Consider the following 19,439-nt stretch of genomic DNA (forward strand, 5'->3'; position numbering starts at 1 on the left):
CCACATTCTCAATCGGAGCCCTCGGACGGGAAATAAAGTCGTTAATAACGCAGCCAACTTAAAGGGACACTAAAGGTTACTATTAAGTCAACGTGGACTGTTGAAATACCATCACAGAAACCTCGAAAGGCTTGTTTCGTGCCAAGGAGAGACTTATTTTAAGAGAAAATGCGTTCTGAAGCGTCCGCGTACCGCTAGCGCAGTTCAAATCGCCCGCCCTCCGATCGAGGAGTACTGACATCATGGTCTCATAGTGACGTTGCGCCAACGGTGAGTAGAACGGCGTCCGCAGACGGCGCTACGGCTTTTCTGCGCAAAACGCAAACGCGCGGCCAGAAACAGAGCCAAGACAGAGCCGACAGCAGAGCGAAAGCGGGAGTATGGTGGCTAGCGGAAGGAGAAACGAATTACGTCCCACATTACGTCCCACGGCACACGGAGAGTCCGTTTTCGTTAAACTATAGGCTGCGGCGAGCTCGCAGCGTGGTCGGCGTGGTCTGTGAGAAGTGACGAGCCTTTTCGCACTCGCAACAGGGCATAAAAAAGTGCGAATCGACGCAAAACTCGGCCTAGAAACGTGCTTCGCCACAGCCAGGGCTCAATACGACCCAAGCTGGCGCGACCCAGATGTCGTTTCCCGCACCGCCACCAGGCGCCGCTACTATACCTCAAACTCCAGCGCAAGACGCCCATAAGCTGGTACTTCATTCTATGGCGCAAACTTCGACGCTCGTCGCAATGGACCCTGACACCGACAGATTGGCTCGCGATGGTGGGCTCAACTTCAGCGATTTGAGCACCGACGAGCGCGACCTGCTGCTGAGGGCTCGCACTGCCGGCGTCGTTGCGTACTACGACGGCGGCCTCGACACCGGCTCTCCGGAGTGGGAAAGCAACGAGGGCTTCCCACGACATCACATGGACGTGGCATTCTCGCTGCTTGTTCCAAATGAAAGTGTCGCGAGCCAGCAGAACCCTCACAGCACGACGCGATAACGAAAGTACTGAAACTCCAAAGCGTGCGCGGCGCAGAGTCGAGCGCGCAGAGTCGAGCGAAAACGAAACCTTTCGAACACCCATATTACTGAAGGGTAACGTCAAAATGTTATTTTTTCTTAGAGTCGAATAGACGTAGACAAGTAGCATTTTTTTCCGTCTTATAATCGAATGAAATGATATTTTTAATACGAGTAGTTGAGTATTAGTAACACAAATTATGAGGAGTCCTTTCGTCATCGGGCTAGTACCGGAATGTCGCTGGGGGGTCTCAAATCGTGTCATGCATTTACCTCAATTTCTCGGTTACTAAAGCTCTGTTCGCGATTAAATTGACGCCTTAGACGTTCTAGAACATTGCTATACCACTTTAACTTGAGTTTCTGGTAACCTTTAGTGTCCCTTTAAGACGCGAGTCCGAAGTAAGTTTCACGACATTTCGCCAAGCAAGGCGACGCACCACATGCGCCGGCTCGCCTAGCGAGCCAACCAATTTCGGCGTCGTTCCTCCATCTTCGCACCCTGTTTTCAAGGACGACACGGGCGCCTACGCCTCAAAGATGCATTCTGCATACTCATGCCGGTTCTTTGATTTCAAAGTTTCGTTTCTCGTAGATCTTGGTGACTCCAGCATCACTGTCGACTTTCCGCGCTCTCCGCGAATCACACCAGCTCTACCACCACTGCAGCGCCCGAACAACAATGGCTACGGAGTTACCGTTTGCTCATCCCGTTCTGAGGGCCTATTTCCTCACATTCATTGTTTTCAGCTTTCGCCATTGTGTGAGGTTATTTGTTCATATTCAGCTCTTAAGCTGAGAAGCGGCCGTGTACCGTAACCATCTTTCATCCTTCGTGTGAGCACGCCAGTACCCGAGTAGCTAGTGTCAGGCAAAGCGCGCCGATCGAACTCCTTCAGGGTTTCGCGCCGCAGTTTCAGGCACGTTATGTTGTTCCATCTAACGGCATCTGATTCCCCCCAGTGACACTTTAGAATGCGGTGAGTGCCTAGAATGAGAAGGTGCACATTAGGCGCAGTAGCACCGCAGGATGTGATCCTGTTTGCTCGCAGCGTATATACATATATCTTTTTTTTAATTTTGAGGACACGTAAGAGTCATTTTCGAACAGGGCACTGTGTGCCTTGAAGTATTTAATACTACCACGGACTTTAAATTTTAACCTGAGCATTTCTTTGACTGCCGTCTTCATCAACACGAACATCCCTTGAGGACGGGCAGTTTCCGCTTGGAGATCTTGTTCCATTCTCCCGTAGCGAGCGTTTCTATATTAGGCACTTCAACTCGAACGAGAATGCCGAGGCAAGAAAACAAGATATCACATTACCCTGGCTGGACAATCGAAACGATGATCTTTCAGAGAAGGAAAGCTGAGCGACCCATAAAGACAAACACACAGAAAAGCTAGCTTGCGGTAAGAGTCACGTCCAGTGACTCTTACTCCAAAGAGTCACCGGGTGTTCTTCAACATATACATTCGAACGCTTGTGGACTGCTCAGAAACAATATTCTTTTGTTGTGTGTATGCGTAATTTGCAGCTTCTGTCCCTGAAGTTTTTTTCTTCTTCATACTTTGTTGAATACTTTACTCTACCACATGATGAATCAACAGAAGAGGAGTAGCCGGCGTTATCTAAGAAGCACCAACAACTCCGTGAATACAGTTATTAAAAAAAGAAGGCGATACAATTATCCGTTCAGACTAAATCCTCGAGAAGCAGTGTTTTTACACAACTAATATAAGCTATAATCATGGATTGAAGAAAAGAAATCGCAAAGCAGTACGTTACTTTCGAGTTTGATGATCATCTCGCTTGACATATTGGGTGAGAAGTCTCTTCTTAGCAGTCGTTTCACTCGGTTATCGGCGAGGTGCAAGGACCGCAAGGCCGTGGCACCAGTGAATGCGCCTTCAACACTGCTGATGTTGTTCTTTGCGAAAGAGATGGTAGTCAAAGCGGCGTCATTTTCAAACTCCCCACTTTCCACCACCTGCAGCACGTTGAAAGACAGGCCCAGGTATTCCAGTTTAGGCAAACCTCTCACTGACCCGTTCAGAGAAAGTAGTTGGTTACTCTGCAGGCGCAGTTGGCGTAGTGTTAAGAGACCCTTGAAAGCATCCCTTCCTAGCCACCGGATGTTGTTTGAAGCCAAATCAAGGGTCAGCAAGTCGCCGTTGTCGCTGAAGGTTCCATCCGGAATGCAACTAAGCAGGTTGTTTCTAAATGAGAGCTTTCGGAGCCGACTTAGGCCACTCAAGACACCAGTGATGTTATCTATATGGTTGAACGAGAGTTGTAAGCCCCTGATTTGGCGCACACGATTGAACGCTCCCGTTAGAGTAATTAGCTTGTTTCTAGACAAGTTTAGATATTCCAGCTTTGAGCTGAATGAGAAAATCGATTCGTTCACATATGAAATGCTGTTGTGAGCTAGGTTTAGAATGACCAAGTCTGTAAGGGGCATAAAAGCACTGGACTCTATCCTTGTGATGGAGTTTTGGCGCAAGTTGAGCTCTCTCATTCGGAAGTTTGATGGTGCGAATTTGGTAATGACACTTAAGTTGTTCTCGTCGAGACGAACTTTCTTCAAGTTGGGCAATTTTGATTTGACAAGGCTGTCGGCGTCACGTATCAAATTGTGCATGAGGTGAAGAACCTGAAATGGAAATAAGACCGTGTCAACATGTAACCACAACTTTGATTCTTATGGGTTAAATTCAAGAACCCTCAACAACAGTAAAAATCAACCTATAGAATTTTTACAGCACACCTTCAACGGACCGACCATATTTTGCTATCGGATAGTGCGGAAGATGCTTGTGATGTGCAATACAAATAGTTTCGATTAGGTAACGTTGCCCTGTTTTAATCTTTAGCCTTTCCTGCCGTTGAAAGATCAACCTACGGCCACATGGGTGCCCTCTCGAGCACAAGTGGATTCTATTTTACAGCAGAAATAAAGGGGTAGAGGATGGCCTCCATGTGTCATCTAATGCACAGAGAAGATAGTATGGCGCCGTAGTGCACAACTTAATAGGTTCCAAATAAAAACTATAAAGAGCAGCACAACACCGATGAAACGATGAAGTCACGCATTGGCAGGGATAGCACGGGCTTAGCTGCCACGGTCCAAGAAACTTGTTTGACGTCAATTGTCTTTTACACCGTTCACTGTAGGCAGTCGTATAGTAAAACCCGAATGTATCGAGAACATACACCACTGATGTCGCTATACAAGATGTCCCGCGTAACTTGCGGCAAAATTTTAATATATGCTAGGGCCCCCTAACTTTCTGAACCGAGGTAATGTTGTTTGCCGTAATTTGGAGCATTTCAGTCTATCTGCGGTATTTCCCCAAACACGTGATTAGTAATTAATGCGGAAGCGTTATGACTAATATGCACCCAGCAGCCAGCGTGATCAAGCGATGATACCAAAAATGGCCGACTGCGTAACGAGTAAGAACACTTCGAGAAATGCTCGAATTGACGACACATTTCTCGGGGAGCTTCCTGCAAACGAAGTAAATTACTCGCCTTGAAAAGGAAAGTTTATACATTTGGGTCTGTGTGGGAATCGAACCCAAGCCTTCGCGGTGCGACACGAGATCTGGCTCAATAAAGAAGTGCCTAGTTTGTGTGTCACTGCACACGTCACGTCGGAGCCGTTTGGCTGCGACGTTAGAGAAAGGCGGCTAATGTTAGTGCAAGGTGACTTAAGGTAAAGTGAATAAAGGGGAAGTAAAGTGAAGTAGTGCGGCTCAGGGTTGAATAAAGTAGAGATGCTAAGGACGCGTCACGATGAATGACGTCAAGTATCAGGGTCACGTGATAATTGGGATTGAGATTGGCTCCGAGATACTCATCTATGACTTCACGTCACGTGTCACGTCAAGAAGCATGTAATGAAGCAATCCTAATATGAACTCGTAGCTACGTCGCGATGAGTACTGAATGGTTGCGGTACGGTGATTAACGAACACAGAGAAAGCAAAGCGAAGAACGGAACGCAAACACGTTGTACTACTTAGGAAGTAGCTAATGGCGATAACTTGGAGAAGTCACAATGCTTCCGCACACAAATCACGTAGCATACTTAAGTGAATGACAGTATTATTTAACTTCACAAATATTTCAATCAGGCAAATACTCGACAGTTTTAGTTTTACGTACGCGGAAGTTTTGCGTACGTAAACGCGACAGTTCTACGTGCGCTACGCGCCGCATCCATCGGTTCGCGTAGGCAAGAGTCTGCTGGCGCAAGGTAGGCCTGGCAAACGTTGAGATCGTTGCTTCCGTGTGGTCTACTGGCGCCTTCAAGCCGGCATACGGGAACGCTGCTCCCGCCAAGCTGGTTCAAGACGAGCCGTAATCGGAGCAATCACGTGTTTCTCGCCCTTCGCGAACTGCGCGTCCGAGCCCGGCTTGTGCTGCGTTCTCTGCCTGGTAGCTCGCAAAGCCCGTCGCACACACGTGGCACGCGTGACGCAGGGGTACAGATTTCACGTGCATACGTGAGACGCGGAGGGTCTCCCTGCGTTCGGCGCATACGTATTTAGATCCGGCAAGATCTTCGCGCACGTAGCGTTTCTACGTACGTGAAACTCAACAGGTCAAACTGTCAATCCAGAAATTGTAGGCACTCTTGAAAAATTCCCGGTACATCTTTCCCTTGCCCTATACGTGCTAGATTAAAAAAAACGTTTTTCCAGGCCTGATAAGAAGCCCGCAAAAGCCTACGATAAGTGACGCGCCTGTAGCCGTGCGATACTTTCTTCGTATTTTGCGGCCTTTCTTCAAAGCATGCAAAAATGCTTTATGATTTCAATGCGCCGCAGCGTATGAGTACGATATGAGGCGTGCAGCAAATTTTGGTGGATGAACGTCTCCCGTAAATTATTTCTTTATCGTCAGCTAGGTGATGTGTGCGCCCACCCTTAAGGCGAAGCATTACATGTATAGAATGGTTTCACCAAGGTTACGCAAGGTCATATTAAATATACTTGTTCTTCATTAAAAAACAATTTGCCGCTTACAAATCCGTGAAATAATACTACGGTCCTAAATTAAAAGTAATAATGTCCATAATATATAAAAATCATGTGGGTATAAGCAGTAGTTTATCAGCGATATTGAACATGAAACTTCATCTTTAGGTTTTGTGAGGAGCGGGAAGGATTACGAGTTAATTAACGAGTTTTCAAATAGACAATCTGTACTAATAATGTAGTAAGGCTTCATTTAGGGGAGTCACGTGACCCTACGGTTATTTAGGGGTCTTGGCAGAAATATCCAAAGCAAGCTGTCACTCAAAATGTTTCCAAATATCGAAAAGCTAGGCGACCAGCGTTCACTGTATTTTCACATCAAACGTCCTAAAAATTGGTCGGAAGGAGTCTACATAAGTAAGTCTTATCTTCTTTTAAAGACGTGTTAGTGCACGCAAAAGTCAGCCAGCCGCATTCCCCCGTAATAAAAGCAAGTTGTCGCCCTAGGTGCAATACCTGCAGGCACCTTCAAAGTGGCATTAAAATTAAAAGCACCGCAAATAGTTATACACATGAAGTCAAATCTAGCTTCACTTGCACAAGTTCGGATGTGATTTATATGCTTGAATGTTCCTTCTGTAAGAAACAATATATCGGTGAAACAGGAGAATCAACGAACGTCAGATTAAACGGACATCGCGCGGACACAGCTAAAAAGCTTCCCAAAGTCTTCGCCGAGCATTTCAACCAACCAGGTCATAACTTTGATGAACTTAAACTCTACATCCTACAGTCAAATTTCCCTTCTGAACGAGAAAGAAAATACAGAGAATCATACCTTATCCATAAGTTCAATACATTGCAACCAATAGGCATAAACGTTTCAAAGGGAGCTTTAGAATCTATTCGCTATGCTAAACTTCAAGCTATAGGCAACAACACTTAGTTTGATTTCTTGGCGTATCCCCCGCTTTTTTTTATCCCCTTTCCTTTCCTTTCTTTTTTTTTTTTTTTGTCAGCCGTCGTGTCAGGCGCCCTTGACACGCCGGCTAACGCGCGTGTGTTGACAGACCGGGTTATGGGGGGGGGGGGGGGGGGGGGGGGCTGGCTATGACCTTGTACACAGCGTTTCTCTACTCTCAATTCGACACGCTAACACATTGTCCCTCTTGTCCGCGTTCTCCCGCCTCACACCCTCTCCCCTTTAAAAGAACCCCACCTATATATACTGTGGGGAGGAAAGCATATGTCGCCTTGAAGAAGACAAGTCGACTTGTGGAAAGTTGGCTCCTGCATTCACCTTGTTCACGTTTTGCTCATCATCTGCAAGATTGAGAATTCAGAGAACTGCCGTGGTTTGCAAGGTGACATTGGCAACGTCGAGAAATGGTGCTTGATCAATAGGCTGAAACTGAATATTAAGAAAACGTGTTTTGTCTCTTACTAGAAAACACGAGGCAATTTTGTTTACTTATACTGTTCTTGGCGGAAAAGTATCTGATGGTGCCCATGTGCAAGACCGTCTTGTTATTGTTGACTGAAAGCTCGATTTCCGATTGCATGTATCTTCAATTGTTTTGTGCGCATTGAGACGTATTGGCATTATTTCTAGGTAAACAAGAAAATGTCATCGATACGAGTGTCTGCACACTCTTTACTGTTCTCTCGTCACACCACGCCTTGAGTTCGCGTCAGTAGCCTGGAATGTCGTCTCCGTTAGCTATTCCATTCGAAACGACGATGTTCAGCGTAAGTTCATACGCATAATGTGTCATAGCTATATTGGTCGGCGTCGTTTTTATAAATATGATTCTCTCCTACCCGACTTTTGTATGTCTGCTCTTCATGACGGGCGACTTGCGCGTGACATGTAATTGCTTTATAAAATTGTGCGTTTCTCAATTGATAGTGACCAGGTATTGACGTCACTGCGATTTCGTGTGCCCTAATCAAATGCCGCCAGATGTAGTGATATACTTTATACTGAGATGCGTGCCGTTTGTTCCATGACTCGTTTGCAGATCACCTATAATTCATCCTTTCATAGCACGGACATATTTGCCTAAACTGCTGTTTTTCATCGCTCTTTTTGGATTTTTGGTAGGCAGCGGTTGACAGGTGACTTAAAACGTGACAATGTATTAAGCGCATAGTGCCTTTAAATATTCGTGCTCCCTTCCAAGTGCCAACTGATCGTTCTCATTCAGTCCACTGGCATCAACACAGTGGCCCCTGGTGAAATAGTGGGAGAACATGCCAACAAATTGGGGCATATTCCCTCATCTGTTTTAAAGGACGTTCTCCTAATCGTTTGAGAAATGCAAGCACTCAAATTGCTAGCACAGGAAAGGCAAGTGAACACAATTTACGTTGTCATTACATAATCTGTCGCTAATTTCAGTTCAATTCTTGCTATACTTATCTAGAATCTACATATGATGTGCTCATTTCATTGAATAGCCTATTCAAAACAATATCCGAGATAGTATTTTATAGTTAGCATTCCTTATGCTGATTTTTGTGACCTTGATACAGTTCTGTAGTTGCATATTTTGTGTACGCGCCACTTTCATAGGTCATAATAAAATTTCATGTTTTTCACATTGTAGCTTAATTGTGCTGCTATGTGTTTCATTACGTATTGCAAAATTTTGAAAGAATGTGTAGGCCTGCCGACTTACCTAGCAAGCGCTTAAAGTTCAGTGGTACCAAGTGAAGACGGTATCAAGGCTTACGAAGTCGAGCCTCCGGACCTCATTGCACTAAAATTTTGCACACAGACACCAAGTGAAGAGCAAGTGCGCGTATATGCCTGTATATATATATATATATATATATATATATATATGTATATATCCTTATGTTCCTTATATATCCTTTTATATCCTTATATGTATATATCCTTATCCGTATATATCCTTATTGCATCTTTATTCGAAACATTTCAGCTACCAGAGTAGTTAGTGCACAATACGTGCCAACTTCCACGAAATGGAGCGCCAGTGCAAATATCTGGGCATCCCTGTCCAGGGCCACAAGTGTGTGCACATTGAAAAGATTTGAAGTACTAGCATGTAGGGCAGTTCCATTGCCAGCGGTGCTGCAGAACGTTAAGGGGTGTGCTTCCAAGCTGTTCATCAATGGTACTGTGGCTGCACTGTGTGCGAAATATTTTGAGATGTATAAGCGGGGGTGAACTGGTAAAGTACTTGTTCAGGCCTACATGTGTGATAAATTTTGACATTCAGTTTTTTGTTTTTTACGTTAGGAGACTGGAGATGTGTGCAAAGTGTGACATAACAGTGCACTAACGTATCCACTGGCTTGCAAATGATTCGTTGCTACCTTATGCCTTTTGTTTTGTCAGAGTGGTGCGTATGTGCCCGTTTCACAATGCGCTTCAGATAACCCGATTAGTATTTATTGTGAGCGAGGCTGCGCCTCTCTGTCCCCACGCGCGCCCAAAAGGACCACAATAAAGTCCATAAAATCCAATCAAGTCCAATATAAGGTCCAATAAAACTAATCCATCATCTCCTTGGTTATAGAAGTGCAGCTTCCAGTGCATTCCAGTTCATTTATAGATTTATGTAAGTTTCTAATATGAGGCCCACACAATAATTTTTCGTGTACTAGAGTGCTAAGATTATTGTATTTATGTAGCTTTACTCAGTCTCATCGTACACCACATTACAGTTGCACTCACTTGTTACACTGATTTCGCCGTTTGATCATTCTATACTATATTCGCACGACTGTTGCTTTTCGGTTTCATGGTTGTTTTAATTCTCACACCATTATATATGTCCAGGTATCCTAAATGCAATATTTTCAGTTTTGACATGTTTCTTTTGTTTGGTTTTAGTCACGCACAGGATAGGTATTTGATTATATGCGGCGTTATTCGTTTTTGCGTTATTTTCAAGCTTCTAGATTATTGGTAACATTCCTTGGAGGCAGCTACCATACGATTCAATCTCGCATTTTTCAGTCCACTTCCTGCAGCTGCTGTGATATGAATTTCTAAATAACCCATTGCTCTCTTCATATGGAAGCATGTGGTCTTTACTGCGCTACATAACAAACTTTAGCGCATTCCGTGTTTTTGCTGTTCATCATTTTATGTGTGTTCACGAATTTTGTTTACGTAAGTACTAGTCACTGTTCAACAGTTGCCAGTCAATTAATGATTGTTTTTGAGAGTTTTAGTAATTGTTCATGGGGTTTTATTTCGAGTTACTTTGCATTTGTCATACATTTTGCTCAAACCTTGCATATGCATTTATTTTTCAATGAAGCGTTGCTTTGTCATCACCTTCACGTTTCGTGCGCTCTTCGCACAATTGCCCTGTCCTCGCCGCTTGTGAAGAAGCTACCATTTTTTCTTTGCGGGATTTCATTCCCATTTTGGTAGTAAGCATCGTTGCTGCATACCAAAAGCGGTATTCGGAATTCATTTTTGTGGACGTGTTCAATAACATTGACTTGATATGTTAATTTCACTCTTGTACGGGAACATTTTGCAGAATGAATGCTAATATGGTCCTAGAGGACTAGTTAGGTAACTATATAGTGACACCTTTTGCCCCAGGCATCGTGACAATCATGTATTGTAAACCAAATAAATCAATTAAATAAATATAAAAATGCGTCGGACTCTGTAGACAACAGTGCTTGGCACTGCACCAGGAGCTCTGCTGCAATTTGACTCATCTGGAACCCGCGAAAACGAGCTTCAGGTTGCCGTAAACCTTTGAACACGACTTCTACACCAAATTCTTGATATCGTCCTAAAAGCGCTTAGAAATCATATATGAATAGCTCTGGCAAACGTATCATTTGTGTCTTTCCCAATCCTATTTCCAGAACAGCTTTTTGAGTACGCTTCGAAGACTCGTTCTATATCGACTCAGAAAAAGAATTAAGCCGGGCGTTTGCAAACATATACGACGTTTTACCAGCGAAGTTGTCTCTTCTTTAAACTGTTTTTATCGTCTCAGACAAACGCTATAGAAACGTTATGTATATCGTTTGTTCTACCTGGGATTTTACGGGCCAAAACCACAATTTGATTATGAGGCAAGCGGTAGTAAAGGACTCCGCATTAATTTTTGAGCCCCTGGCAATCTTTTACGTGCCCTCAATGCACGAGACACGGGTGTTTTTGCATTTCGCCCCCATCGAAGTGCGGCCGCCCCTGCTGGGATTCGATCGCGCGACCCCGCGCTTTATACCGCAGCACCAAAGCCGCTAAGACACCACGGCGGGTACCCTTTCGTCTGAAGTACTCAAAGTGTTTAATTGTGCGTCTCGTGTAAAGCCGGTATCACAACACAGTCACTGATATTATAAAATGTGACGTCAGATGCCCTGATCACTTAGAAAGATAGTCTTACCTCCAAGTGGTGCAGTCGATCAAACAAGCCGTCTATCGAGGAAAGTTGGTTATTACTAAGCTTCACCGTTTTCAACCGCGTTGTGTTTCTGAAAAGATTCCGCGGCAGGTGCTTGATCTTGTTGGTGGTCAAGAGAAAGTCCTCGAGGTTTGGTAAACCCTGGAGGTAATCTTCGCTGATCGTCTCAATTTCGTTGTAGCTAAGGTCAAGCTCCTTCAATTCCAGCAGTCTCAGCATGCCTTCGAGGTGCTTAATCCGGTTCCATCTGACCTTGAGCCAAAGTAAACGCTTTGCAATGGTCAAGCTAGCGGGAACACTCTCTAGCTCGTTCTTGTCCAGTCGTAAGTGCAGTAGGTATGTTATGCCACTAATCGCTGTTTCCTTGATGTCGCGCAGACCGCAGTGGAGGATATCCAGAAACATCATCGAGTGGTTTCGAAACCAGGTGACTGGAAGATCGGCGATGTCGATGTTCGATAACGACAGTCTTCTCAACATGACGCCCTGCAGCTTGGCCATGTCAGAATCAACTTCGCTGGCGTTGGAGATATTCGCGCACCAAGTGACGGCGCCTTCCCTCTTAAACTTGCAGGTACAGCGTTCAAGCAACGGACATTTTGTCTTTGGTCTGGGCCATTTATCATTGGAGGATAAGCACACCGTACATGTCAACATGAGCACTAATAAGATCTTAGCAACACGACGACGACGCATTGGTGTTGACTGGGGCACGTTCAAATCCACTTTCTTCCGCCACAGCGCAGGCTGCCCCCTAGACTGAACCTCCAGCACTACGCTGTTTAGATGGGCTTTGCATTTGTTCGCAGCAGCACAGAGCAAAGGGTCTCGGAGAGAGCTAATTCGATGCACCCGCACTTTCTCGTCCATGAAAACTGTTCTTCGAAGAGCAGATTAGGGGTAGTACGGAGATTGTTCACACGAAACTTTGGCTGAGTTGTCCTTCGCAACACGCTGTCCATAAGCACTCTCGGTGCACTTTCTATGAGAACGTCAACAAGCACACGGTCTGTGAGCCGTACTTGCCGTGCCTTACTAATTTGGCGAGAGCTACAAGCGCTAAGCACAACCACCCGCTCGTCGTCTAATCTCCTAAGCTCGACATGTTTTCATGAATTCGGGACATGGATGAAGCTAATTCGCGCGTTCTACGTACTCTCCACATCTGAAAGTGAGGAGAAAATGAAACGGTACATCGGCGCCAGCTACGAGTTCCTCTGAATGTGTTTTTTATTTTATTCTTATTGGATCTGTTCACGTCCGGCATGGCCGGAAACAGTCGACCGCTTTGTGATTTCTTGCCATGACGAAAGTGGCGGAAGACCAGCCCTCTGTCAAGGCTAGCGAGGGGCGCAGGAAATCAACGCGGAAGGATGTACGCTATGGAAATCGCGCCGAAGTGTCGGCCGATGGTATCTACATATTTATTTCTTCAGCTACGCACACAGCGAGCAAAATCCACTTTCAGACGTGTCGTGTACGCTTCGCTAGTTTTTTCGATTTCTGCCAGAGCGCTGCACGTGCCGCGAGATGAATTCATACCATATTACTTAGTTCTCTATCGTAATCCTCTCTGGCACTCTTCTTGTCTGTATCAATTTAAAGAAGAAACCACTATTGTACTTCTCTCACCCCTCCTCCCTCGAAAAATATAAAGAGAAAAAAAAATGATTTCGCAGGTGTTTAAAGAGCTGAGCAACTCGTAAACTAAAGACGCAAAGTTGCTGTATAAGGGAGTTTCTAACAGCTTTTGAAAATCCTGGCCATCTGCTTCGCCAATGCATGAAATCCACGAAGGACTTTGCAAACGCTTCGGCACAACCTTTTCCCTGTACCCTGCTCGTTTTAAAGTATTCACTGCATCTGAGCTTCTTCACCACATTTAGGCAAGCTATTCGCTATATTCCAAACTTCTATATGTTCTGTTAGATCCGACCCATGCTCCTCAGTGATTTGCCTGCTTTTCGGTGTGATCACTTTCCCGTTCAGAACATTTTTAAATGTTATCTGCCGCGGAGTGTAACAACTTGTCCTTCGGATAGACTATTCCAAAAGGCGGTCATAACCGGCATGAGAAATAGAAACACATGCACGACCAATGAAACAAAAATTCAGTAATTATTTTCTTAAATAGCTACTTTACGGTACATATTGCAAATTACGAATTGTAGCCGATGAGTTTGTGAGACGTATCCACTTCAAATGAATCTTGAGGGGAGCACCAGTCTCCAGATATTATTTCCCAAATTGTGGGAGGAAATAGACGGGTGTTCCAGTTACTCTCCTGTTGCAGTGTGTTATTGTGGCACACGGCAGCGCTGTGTTATTGTAAACATGCCGTGTGTTATCGTAGCAATTTCAGCTGGAATGTCAGGCATTCTTGTTTCACTCAACCGAGTCTTTAAAGCGATGCTTTCTTTGCCTATTCTCCCGACCTCCCGGGTACTGCTGGTGTGGTCCTGCTTGCGCACATCGCTGGGTTTCTTCCGACACCACCAGATGGCGCTCGTATCCGCGCATCCTGCCAGCGGGCCTGTTTGGATTTTGTGGCGAATGGGCGTGCTTTTCGGGGCTCCGTGGGGGCAACGAAATAAGTTTTTCGGCATGCTTTGAGCTTGCTTCTGTTTTTATTTGCTGATTTTTTGCGTTTAAGTAGTCATTGGGTGGTTTTCTTTTTCTTTCCTTTTTTTTTGTCTCGTATTTCGGGTGCGCGGGTGTGCTTCGTATACATTTGTTCTTGCAGGATGGTTAAAGAGTCCTTTCGTGCCACGTGCTCCAACACGTGCAGCCGGGTGGGACGTTGAGTGTTTGTACTCTTTAAATGATAGCTTGGAAGGGGCAAGACAAATAACTATTAGTGGTTTTACTGTGCGTGTTTTGGTAGAAAAGTGACAGCGTGGCCACGTGGTTGAGCGCGTGCGAGAGCGTGTCGTACCTTCGGTCTCCGCGGCATTGATTGGTTTGCAAACAGTGGCGAGAGTTGCTTTGCAACATTTTGAGGATTTGGATCCTGTGCTTATCGGTCTTTGCTAAAAGGCATGCGCTCTGCATTCATATAGTATTATAGTATTTGCATCAGTATTAGCATTATTATAGTATTGTAGTATTTGCAAAAAGGCGTGCAATACATGGCGAGAAAGACGCTAAAGCAAGCAGTGCGCAGGGGTCCCTCAAGGCAGATGAGGAGACGGATGACAACGGAGAGGGCACTGAATCAACCGGCACACAATGTGATGTCGATACTAGGCTGCAGAAAATGGAGGTTTACCAGGAAGAGCTTCTGAAACAATTGCAAGAGCTCAAAAATGAGCTAAACAGTGAGCGTGATGCACGGAAGGAAGTCGAAAAGAGTCTCGAAGCAGCCGAGGAAAGGCTGAACAGGGCCGCCATTGTGAACGAAAGTGTGCGTGACAATGGAACGCAGACCCCCGACGCGACAGGCGAGGGGGTGTCAGCGAAATACGTGGAACGCATGCAGGGTGATGAAGGGTTCGCTGGAAAGAGCGGCACCCACCTTGAGGCCGCCACGCGGAAAAAGCAGGAGCCCAGGGGACAATGTCCCTTGTCGAGCCCGAATCACGCGGAAAAGGACAAAGGGAAGCACGGCGAGGTAGGAGAGAGTGAAAGGGTGATTATCGCTGGCGCCTCAAACCTGGCTGGGGGCTCAAAAGCAATTGTGGATAGGGTGAAAGCCGACCAAAGAGTGGCGGTAGGGACATTTCCAGGGCGGGCAGTGGGTTCTGTCATGGAGCGAGCAAAAGAAAAGCTCGCGGGAAAATGCCTACGTGCGCAACCTTGTTATAGTAGCAGGTGGGCTAAGTGACGTCCTAAAGAGGAAAGGGCCAGGGCTAGCTCAGTGCTTGGCGAAGGGGGTGGGCGACTTGCGCGAGCTATCCCCTCAGGTGCAGATCGTGGTGTGCACGGTGCCGGAGGTGCCTGTACGTGACAGTCACGTACAAAGAGCCGTAGTGGCTGCTAATGTAATACGGAAAATGAGCTGACAGAAAGGCTTCGAGGTTGTCGAAGTAAACAGGGACGTGAGAAGCTGTGGTGGTTTTAAACGAGACGGGATCCACTTCAATTACAGGCTGGTACGAGAAGTGGGCTGGCGACTTCGTGGTCGCGCTATTGCTTTTTTAGGGGGCCCGCGGGCGCTCAGGAGGGCATAGTAGATAGTAATGAAGAAGGTCCCCTAGGGGAACATCAGAAGAGCATCGCCGTCGAAAACAGAAAAAGGAGGAAAGCAACAAAAAAAGCTCGCCATGCAATAGGCTACATAAACATGCAGGGCGGCAGAAGAAAGGAAAAGTGGGCAGAGATTGAGGAGCAGTTACATAGAGAACAAATAGGGGTGTATGCGGTTACAGAAACGCAGCTTAGAGACTCAGAAGAGCCGCCAGTGATTGAGAATTATGTTTGGGAAGGGTACAAAAGAATTAAGCCGGAAGGAAAGGGAGGGGGAGTCGGAATGCTCATCTATTAGGGAGCCAAATGGAAAAGAGTAAATTCACAATGTCAAGAGCATCTTTGGTTATCAGGTACAATGAGTGGGAAAGAAACTTGACTGGGCGTTACGTATTTGTGGACCGGAAAAAATTACACAGAGAAGAATAAAGAGTTAGTGGAATGCACTAGCGCCAATATTAAGGGTTTCGGGAATGGTGCTGAAATTGTCCTATTAGGGGACATCAATGCCCACATACAGGATTTATATGGCTATACCGACAATAACGGGAAGTCAATGCTAGACCTTTGTACCTTTGTGAGCAACATGACCTCGTTATCATAAACAGAGGACCCAAGTGTGCAGAGCAGATCACGTGGGAAGTGGAAAACCGGCAATCAACCATTGATTGCCAGCACGGCGAGGTAGGAGCACGACAGAAGGAATTCAGAACACAGAAGGACAGAAGGAATTCATGAGAAGTTGAGAGAAATGGTTATTGATGAGAAATGGCATAGCAGCATAGGGAGCGACCATAAATGCATCATTTTACAAATGGGATAAGTAGTTGGGAAAGAGAGCAAGCTGAGCAAAATGGCCAGTCCAAATTTGAATGCTGAACAAATAGCAAATATAGTCACTAGAGTTGAGGAAGAACTTGGCAAATGGCCAAGAAAAGAGTGGGAATATGGTGAGCTTCTATGTGTAATAACGACAGAAATACGGAAACAGAAACGACATGTTCGTTGGAAAGGAAAAAAAAAGAAACCGAAAAGCTGGTAGAACAAGGAGATACGAGAAGCGATCGCGGAACGACAGAAATCATCTCGAGAGCACAGGCAGGCAAAGAAGGCGCAGTTGCCGCAGGATGAAGTAACCAGTAAATGGGAAATATACCCAGAGAAAAAATATATGGTTGAAATACTGGTGCAAGCAAACTTAAAACGTGAAAGTGAACGTTGGTTGTCAGAAATACGTGAGAAAAAGAAGGCCGCACCTAGAATATTTTGGAACCACATAAAATTATTAAGCAGGAAGTCAACAACAATACAACAACATATCCTAGACGAAGATGAAAACAGACTGAAAGGAGAAGCGACAATAAATTACATCCGAAAAGTAACAACCGAATCTTTCCAAGGCAATGACGAGGTTGTATTTGAAGAAAAAAAGAGCATGAAAGAGACCCAAGTGGAAAAGGAGCTGCTGCTGACAAATTGAAACTGGAAGAAAGCGGAAGAGGAAATTCCTAAGCGCACAGCCACAGGGCTGGACGAGGTTCCCGTTGGGCTGATTAAGGAACTAGGACGAAAAAGGAAGGAAGTTCTGATGAAAGCAGCGGAAGAAACTTTAAAAGATTGACGAATACCAGACAGTTGGCGACAAAGTAGAATGAATTTAATTTATAAAGGCAAGGGGGAGAAAGACAGAATTCACTCGTATAGACCGCTCACCATTACATAGGTAATATACAGGCTAGCAATGCAGGCAATCAAATTAAAGCTTCAAGCATGGGCAGAGAATAATGGCATTTTGGGAGAGCTTCAGAATGGCTTCAGAATAGGTAGGCGTTTGGATGATAACTTGTTGGTTCTTACTCAGTGTATTGAAATATCGAAAGCAGAAAGCAGACCGTTGTATGTGGCCTTTTTAGAAATTACAGGAGCCTACGACAACGTAGACCACAATATTTTGTCGGATATTCTGGAAGGGGAAGGCTTAGGTAACGGTTGTCTACAGCTTTTGAGAGAGATTTACCTAGAAAATACCGTTTGCGTTGAATGGGAAGGGATAAGGAGCAAGGAGAACATTCATATCAACAAGGGACTGAGGCAGGGGTTCCCTTTATACCCGCTGCTGTTTATGATATACATGGTGAGGATGGAGAGCGCGCTAGAAGAAAGTAATATCGGGTTTAATCTCTCATATAAACAGGTGGGTACAGTAGTACAGCAGCGACTCCCAGGTTTATTTTATGCGGACGCCATTGTGTTGCTAGCTAATAAGCAGAGTGATTTGCAACGTCTGGCTAATATCTGCGGACAGGAAGGTAACAATACAGGTTTGAAAGTTAGTGTTAGAAAATCGGGTGTTATGGTATTCAATGAAAACAGTGAACAGACAGTGGAGATACAGGGCCAAGAAATACCTCGGGTAACAGAATATAAATACCTTGGTATATGGATAAACGAAGGTAATAGATATGTCGAAATACAGGAAAAAACCATAATAGTAAAGGGGAAGAGAAATGCAGCCATCGTGAAGTACAGAGCGCTGTGGGGATACAATAGGTACGAGGTCCTCCGAGGTATGTGGAAAGGTGTAATAGTTCTAGGACTTACTTTTGGAAATGCAGTTGTTTGCTTTAAGTCAGGGTTACAATCAGGACTCGACGTGAACCAAAAGTGAGTGCATCGCCTCGCATTGGGCGCTCACGGGAAGACTACAAACGAAGCTGTGCAGGTTGATATGGGCTGGACTAGTTTTGAAGTGAGGGAAGCTCGCAGTAAAATTGAGTATGAAGAATGGCTGAGAAATATGGAAGAAATAAATGGGCTGGGAGGGTGTTCAGGTATCTGTACAGGAAAAACAATGATTTACAGTTGAAGAAAAGAACTAGGAAGCTTACCAGCAAGTATGCGGCCTGTATGGTGGGCAACACAGCAACAAAGAAGGTCAAGCGGAAAATCAGAGAGGTTGAAATAAGCTCATGGGTGGCGGCAATGAAAAAGGAACCTACCATTAGTAACTACTTAAGAGGAAAAAACGAAATCAGGAACGAAACCATTTATGATAACTCAAAGCGAAGCTTATTACTTTTCGAAGCGAGATCGGGATGCCTTAGGACACGCACCTATAAAGCGAGATATAAGAAGGAAGAAGAAGCGTGTCCTTGCTGCGGCAAAGCTAGGGAAATGACGGAGCATGTTTTATTAGAATGTGAAGACGTCTACCCAGCGGCCGATTTAGGCACCACTGGCCTCCTTGAAGCCCTTGGGTTCAGCGGGAGCAGTGGTAAAGCAAACATGTCCGTAATAGGCATTAGTAAGAGGCGATAGGAGGATTGGTGGAAGAAAAGTAGGGAATCGACAAAAAACGGAGACGTAGAAAAGCACAGATCGCAATAGGGGATCAAAAAATTTGGGCGTCGTAGTTCATAGCGTTTTTTTTTGTTTGTTTCATTGTTTAACATAGGTAGGACATTAGGCAGTATAATACCAAGAGCTTGGTGGCGCAACCCACCACCCCATTCCAAAGGGGACGCTCATAACATCCATCCATCCATCCCGGCCGGTGCCGCGATGGAGGCGTTTCACAGTTTTTGCGTATGGCACTTGCTGTGCGTGCTTTGCAATACGACAAAGATACAGGTGCTGAGCTGTGGTGATCGCGTGCTCTTTGAAACACTAGAATCGTCCATAGCCTGAAGAGACCACTTGGAGTTGGCGTCTCAACAGCGAGCTGGGCACGTATGGAGAAGGATCACGTAAACACACGCCAGTAAAATGGCTCCGAAGCGTGCACTCTTCGTCGAGGGCACCCAGGCCCGAAAGAAGCATCACGCGGAACACGAG

General features: G+C 45.3%; 2 protein-coding genes across 2 annotated transcripts in view; both read right to left on the reverse strand.

The window, feature by feature from the left end:
* Nucleotides 1–3,645, reverse strand: part of LOC126534620 (protein toll-like) — a 30,097-nt gene extending 26,452 nt beyond the window's left edge. Inside the window, exon 1 of the mRNA XM_050181889.3 lies at nt 2,807–3,645. Within this exon, the coding sequence (XP_050037846.3) occupies nt 2,807–3,539 (733 nt within the window). The 5' untranslated portion in view covers nt 3,540–3,645. The remainder of the gene's footprint in view (nt 1–2,806) is intronic.
* The window catches only part of LOC129385807 (keratocan-like), a 59,173-nt gene extending 46,703 nt beyond the window's left edge, over nt 1–12,470 (reverse strand). Inside the window, exon 1 of the mRNA XM_072289495.1 lies at nt 11,403–12,470. Within this exon, the coding sequence (XP_072145596.1) occupies nt 11,403–12,290 (888 nt within the window). The 5' untranslated portion in view covers nt 12,291–12,470. The remainder of the gene's footprint in view (nt 1–11,402) is intronic.
* Nucleotides 12,471–19,439: the final 6,969 nt, after the last annotated feature.

This window comes from Dermacentor andersoni, chromosome 7, assembly GCF_023375885.2.
Source record: "Dermacentor andersoni chromosome 7, qqDerAnde1_hic_scaffold, whole genome shotgun sequence".
In the NCBI taxonomy this organism is placed as follows: Eukaryota; Metazoa; Arthropoda; class Arachnida; order Ixodida; family Ixodidae; genus Dermacentor; species Dermacentor andersoni.